At 44.3% G+C, this 6,670-nt stretch overlaps 1 protein-coding gene across 1 annotated transcript; it reads right to left on the reverse strand.

Moving 5' to 3' along the window:
* Positions 1 to 2,253: 2,253 nt before the first annotated feature.
* Positions 2,254 to 5,874, reverse strand: LOC107124993 (thaicobrin-like). Its single transcript, XM_015428472.1, has 3 exons — positions 5,803 to 5,874; positions 4,252 to 4,284; positions 2,254 to 2,895 (listed from the first exon to the last, which is right to left on the reverse strand). The coding sequence occupies exons 1-3, from the start codon at positions 5,816 to 5,818 to the stop codon at positions 2,381 to 2,383; spliced, it is 564 nt and encodes a 187-aa protein (XP_015283958.1). The 5' UTR covers positions 5,819 to 5,874; the 3' UTR covers positions 2,254 to 2,380.
* Positions 5,875 to 6,670: the final 796 nt, after the last annotated feature.

A 6,670-nucleotide genomic window follows, 5' to 3' on the forward strand; every position in this document is an offset into this window, starting at 1 on the left:
AGGAGATCCACAAGTTCGCATCTGAGTTCCTTCAGAACTCTCCTTTTTTGTCGGGTTCCATTTTCTCCATACATCTTCCAGTTTCTCTTGTTTTGTCAAATCAAAGAAAGTCCTAGGCAATTTACCACTATTTTCGCATCCCTTTTGCGATTGCCTGTCCAAAATATTAACTGTACCATTAAAGTCTCCAGCCAGAATCACTTGTTCTTAAGTTTGCTGCTGCAGTTGTTCTATCAAGTCTTTAAAGAAATTTTCTTTTGCTCCATTAGGTGCGTAGACATTTACTACCAGTATTTTCTTCTGTTGTTCTAAAATCTCCACCCCTACGTATCTTCCCTCAGAGTCTTTGAAAATTTCTTTCGGTTGTAGTGCTGTCTTGACATAAGTCACAACTCCTTTCTTCTTATTTACAGCCAGAGAATAAAATTCTTCTCCAAATATTTTACTTGTCAATAAATTTGCATTCTGTCTTTTAATATGAGTTTCTTGCAAGCATATCACGTTGCATTTTTGGTTTTGTGTCCAACACTTAACTCTATTTCTCTTGTTCGGTGAATTAAGTCCATTAACATTCCATGACAACAGCTTGACTTCCATTATGCAGTTGATTATAATTCTCCAAAGTCATCTAAATTGTCCGACTTAAATTTATACATATCCTCCGCCGACCTGATGACAATTCTTCCCCCTTTGTAGTTGAAGGACAACCCTTGTGGAATCTCCCATCTGAATTTGATGTTCATGGTCTTCAGTTTGTCTGCTAATGCCTTATATCTTCTTCTGTCTTGCAAAACTGTTCTTGGGAGTTCTCTCATTATCATAATTTTGTTGCCTTCTATCACCAGCGGATCCGTAAATTGTTTCTTAAAAATATCTTCAGTCTTTCTGGTTAAAAATTGCACAATGACATCTCTTGGTAAGTTCTTCTTTTCTGCAATTCTAGAATTCACTCTATAGATTAAGTCAAATTCTCTGTCCATATCCCCATCATCTTCCTCTAAGTATGATGTTATAGCCTTCATCATTGTCTCTCTGATGTTCTCCTCTTCTTTCTCGGCTATTCCCCTGAATCTCAGATGGGTTTGCATTCGTCTAAATTCTGTCATTACTTCTGATCTTCTAAATTGCTGTGCCAGGGTGTCATGTTTCTTCTCTGCTTCTTGTATTTTCTCTTCCATCTCCGTTAATTTGGTTGCCATACCTTGTATAGCCTTGTTGGCTCCTTCTACTTCTTGCTTAATCGACGTTATTTCTGTTGTCACCAGCTCTTTTAATGCGGCAATGTTTTTTTCTTGGGCCTCTTCCAATTGCTTTAAATGTGCTTGAGTTTGCTTTTCTATTTGCTTCTCTAAATGCTGTCCTTCTGAGTTCCCATCGCCTGAATCGCATCAGTCATCCTCTTCTCCATTGCTTCCATCGTAGCTTGCCACTCCTTCTTTTCTTTGGTTGACATTTTTGGTGTTGTGGTTGAAGCTGTCCTCGGTCTTGCTGCTGCGGCTGCAGACGCTTCTGAGCCTGTTCTTGTTCTTCTGGTCTCCTCTGTAACCCTTTTTAAAGATGAGAGTGTCATTAGCTACCTTCCAGTCCTCAGGAATGGAGGCAGATTTTAAGGAAAGATTACATATTTTTGTCAGGAGATCCACAAGTTTACATCTGAGTTCCTTCAGAACTCTCGAAGGTATGCCATCCGGGCCTGGTGATTTATCAGTTTTTAAGTTGTCTATCAGTTGTAGGACCTCCTCTCTTGTCACCTCAATCTGACTCAGGTCTTTCAACACCCCTCCTGAAATCAGCGGCTCTGGAGTGTATCTTGTACGCCCCCCAACAAACTCATGGATGCCTTCTTTTCCATTAACTTGTGTCACTTGCTGTGATGTATCTGTCCATGTTCCCCAGCTTTCTGAGGACTCCCTCCCACAAGTATTTTTTCAAATGAAACAACAGGAAGAGAAGCCTTTAATACAAACAGGCATCTCAACACATTGAAAACTGCCCCCCCACATGCAATGTACGGTGGCCAAAGGAGGAAACTTTATATCAGAAGGGGAGGGGGTTTAAACTCACCCTCCACTGGCACTGCTCCCCCATTCCACATCTGCCCCACAGCTGTCTTGAACAAAACTTGAAAGGGTGTGGGATATCTGACAAATGATTTCCAAATATCCAGTTTTCCCTCCAGAAGTAAGAAAGAATGAGCTGGGGCATTGTCTCTATCTGAAATCAGCTACAAAAGTAAGAGGGAATGCTGGGAAATGGAGGGGAAAACAGACTCAACTTTATTTATCAGTTTTGCTGATTGGGACCCTGGAGAAGACCTTTGCATAGCTATAAAATAGTCATCTAATATTTTTAATAATGGCACCGGTGTGAAATGACTGCCTTAACAGAGTTGGAGGTCGCCTTTTGAATGTACCCAAAAGGAGGGCAGGAGGGTTTCTCCTGAGAAGGAGGCTCCAGTGAACTCGTACAGAAGGGCTGCTTGGTCAGCGTCGAAAAAGGCCACTCTCCCTGCAGTGTAGTTCAGGCACACTCGGATCCTCTTGAGCTCCCCACTCAGGGTCAGCGGAGGATCATGGTCATTTTCAGAAGCCTTGTAACTGCCCCCCCACTTCCCCACCTCCCAGATCCCTCCTTCAGGAGTAAAGAATAATGCTCCCTTCCTCCTCACAGACTTTCTGGCCACCCCCACTGTCCATTCTTCCTCGCTTCCCACAAGGACTTCCCAGAAATGGCGGCCTGCTGTGAATCCCTCACGGCCCAGGACACAGGAATATATGTTAAATCTCTCAGGACTGTTGGGCAGATCTTGAGCCTTTTCTCCTCGTCTCACACTATTCCGATCCTCAGACAGGATGAGTTTGAGATGAGCTGTGTCTGCATCAAGAATCACATTTGCTGTTGGGGAGGGAGGGGGAGGAGACAGAAATGAAGCAGATTCAGCAGGGGGACAAATGGTCGGGTTGTTTGCCACCCCCACCTGACGCTATTGTTAGTGTCCCAGGTATGTCCGTTCCCTGTGGATCTCCCTGACCTGGTTGGTTGTTTAGACATTTCCCCCACTGTGGCTTATTCTGTTTCCCTTTTTTCTTCTTAGTTTTAACCCTTGGCTGGACTTGCACAGGCTCTCCTTCCTTCCCCTGACCTATGGAAGGAAGAACAGGCTTTCCTGGGCTCGGAGAGACAGTGAGAACCCATGCGAATAAAGCCTGTCCCCCGTTATCCTCTATCCGAGAAGCACTCTGACAGAGAAGCATCCACCATTAGGAACAAAGTGAAGAATCATACATGGAAGAGCACTTAACATAAAACAACCTGATCACATGAAAGTGAGCCAATGAAAGAATGGGTTGAAGTTCCAAAGTGGTTCTAGTCCTAATCCTAGATGTACCCCAAAGAATGACACTTCTGCTCAAATCATTAGGAATTCCAAGGACGACGGTTCAGGATTTGGAGGTTCTTCTCCTTTGGCCAGAATTTCTCCATCTATGATTGGAATGCGCCTGAAATCTCAGCAACAGCTAAGAGCAAGTTGATGAAGGACTCACGGAAAATATCCTCCTCCAAACTCTAAACCAACCTGTAATTATTTGTTTTCAAATGTATATATCCCTCCTTTCCTGTCATTCCAGGTGTCTCTCAGAAAGCAAAACCAAAAACACCCCCCCATAATACTTTCTGTGCATCACAGCATAGAGAACTGGGGGGATGGAAGGAGAGTGGGATCTACATTCCCTGGAAACTCTGTTCATGAACCAGATACCTGGGACTTCTAGAGGAGAAGCAGAGGCTTCAGGACAATATTACAGTTGACGGGACAAAAGGAAATACTTTACTCAGCTAGTGAGTAAAATGCGGAATTTGCTGCCAGAGGCTGTAGTGATGGTCACAGGCATAGACAGCTTTAAAAGGGGGATTAGACAGATTCATGGAGGAGGGAACAAAGTTAGAGTCTAGTGGCACCTTTAAGCTCATACCTTGAATAAAACTTTGCTGGTCCTTAAAGGTGCCACTGGACTCTAACTTTGTTCTATTGCTACAGACCAACACGGCTGCCCACCTGGATCTATCATCATGGAGGAGAAGTCTGTCCGTGGCTACTAGTTCTGATGATTAAAGCAAACCTCCACATTCAGAGGTTTGGAGGGGAAAGTCCAAGGAAACATAACCCTGGAGAAACACCGAGTAGAAGAACACAGTGTGCGAGGGGAAGCCTTTTAGTTTAGAAATAACTGAATCGTGCAAGAAATGTACCTTTCTGCAGGTGAAGTCCAGAATCCAGATTGTCTGAGGAAGTGAATGGAACAGAAAACAAGCGGACAATCAGTTAACATTTTTTCTCAGTTTTAGCTGAAGGGTTAAGTAGCAGCCACTTCAGGAATGAATTCTCCCCCAAATTTTGCTGGTGTGTAAATATTCGAATTTGTTTACACTTAATATGAAGAGTTTGCTCCCTGTTCCTAATTATGGCTGATGTTGGACTGAGACCGGAAAGGAAAAATGGATCAGATTTGGCAAACTGACACTTAACCACCAAAGGAGACAAAGAGTGATCCTGAACATGGTTATCCAGAAGTCAACTGCTGTGAGTTGCTTCAGACACGCTTCACAAAAAGTATGCTAAGGACTGCAGCCCAAGGACCCAATCCACAAAAGCATGGGATGTTTCCCCAGAGATTTTGTTCTGGTTTGATATCAAAACTGGAGTGGGCTTTTGGAGAGACCCACACAACGTTGTCACCTAAGCCTCCACTGTCTGGGGTTTCCACTCCTTTTCTCTGCACTTTCCCAAACCCTGTTTAATACAATCTTTTTGGAATGATGGCAGTCAAAGGTATTCTTCCTTGCTGTGTGGATAGAAAAGTGTGAATTTCTGTATGCCCCACCTTTTCCTTGCCGCCGCCTCCTCCCAGTGGCTGCTATTCCCTCCCCACACACACTACTTTCTATTTTACTGGTAGTTCCTCCGAATTCCCAGCTTTTATTTTTAAAAGTGTCCAAACTTTCTTGTTGCGGAGATACAAAAAGGAAGGTGAATCCCTTATTTCTCTGCCAAGAAAAGGGCTACAAACACCCTAACCTGGAAAGCCCAGGAAAACCTGATTTTCTCAGATCTTGGAAGCTAAGAGCGGTCGAGTCTGGCAAGGACTTGGGTGGGAGACCTCCTTGGAATACCAGCAGTCGGGAGGCAGGGGCAGGCTTTATTCAGCCCCCTCTCTGAATATCCTCCAGGCCCCAGTCAGGGTCAGTCACCAGAAGTCACCATGACTTCCAGGTACACACACTCTCACACACATGCACATGTAAAATACAAAAATATGAAAACACACAAAAAAAAGGGCTAGAGACTTTTTATTTTAAAAATCATGGCAGTGGGTCATTATAATTTTATTGTGCTCGAGCTATTAGAATTCTTAAAGGGTCAGGCTGCACATTTCCCCTTATATCTATGCAATGAATTTTTAAAAAAATCTTGTCTTTTTAAAAAATGACAATTCTAAATCAGAGAAACAGATTTTTATACTGTTAACCTGTGTTAGTAATTAGTCAATTACCAGTTAGAGAAAATACCCACCTTAAAGGATTGTGGGGAGAAGGGCAGAACAGACTGGAGAGCGACAGGATAGGAGGGGACACAATTTGAGTGTTCTTGTCCAGATTAGAGAATGAAAGGAAGGAGACCATCACTGCACGTCTCATACGAATTCCCTGCCCACCTGGCCCTGCGAGTGATACAAGAGACCTGGAAGGTTCCACACTCATCTGGCCTCACCTAATGACCTCTCTGAAGCTGTCCTTTATTACCGTTCAACTGCTTCATGACACCTTCCAGCAAGTGATTGACATCACAGAAGTCCCAGATCCTCCACTTCAATGCAAGAGGAACAGTCATTGGATTCTCAAACCTCTCCTTTTCTTCATACCTGGAAACAAACCATGTTAAGCCACCATCCATCCAATCCAGAATTCCCACCAGCAGAGCAAAGGCAGGAATATGCAACCCTGCAGCACGTCACATGACATATCTGCCCTCAGAAGCATCCTTCCACTCCTTTCAATCGCCTGCAACTGGTGTGAGGCATGGAAACTTCAAGCCTGATGATGTCACATCATGCTCCTTCTTCCTCTAAAAGTGTCTGGGGAAATGTACAGCAGAGGGGCAAAGTTTCCAATCAGCAGCCGTGAAATCCTCTAGTCTAGTCTAAGCGACTTCTGCTTCCTCATGAGTAGCCTCCCTCACAGATGGTGCACCCCAGATTGGGGAGAGCCGTCATCACAGAGCTAGATGCTCAAGTGACCCTCAAGGCAGCTTAGATGCCAAACTCAACCTGCGCATTGCTCAAGTGACCCTCTAGGCAGCCCAGATGCCAATCAAAACAAAACAAAAGCCCAATCACATTTACCACCTGCCATTTTGTGGAACTAAAGAGCTGAAGTGACTAAACTCAACCGGTGCATTTCCAAGTGAAACCCCCCCCCGCTTCAGCACCAGAATTCTGCCAGAACCTTCTGGAGATGCACAGCCAGGTCTTAACCCTGACATACACACCGTGCTGTTTGTGGGCACGATTTTCTGTCCAGGTGACGGTGTTCATTCGCAGTTTGCCATTTGCAAACGGATGGAGATCTGTGATCCTAGTCACATCTGCTGTTGTCCTGAGCCTGAAAGGCC

Source organism: Gekko japonicus, unplaced genomic scaffold, assembly GCF_001447785.1.
Source record: "Gekko japonicus isolate JY-2015 unplaced genomic scaffold, Gekko_japonicus_V1.1 scaffold8795, whole genome shotgun sequence".
NCBI lineage: Eukaryota > Metazoa > Chordata > Lepidosauria > Squamata > Gekkonidae > Gekko > Gekko japonicus.

Bases quoted from the DNA above. Each gene is read 5' to 3' on its own strand.
- LOC107124993 (XM_015428472.1), bottom strand. The intron at 2,896-4,251 runs GTACATTTCTTG...CCTCCCCAACAG, and splicing joins TGGACTTCACCTGCAGAAAG to CAAATGTGATTCTTGATGCA.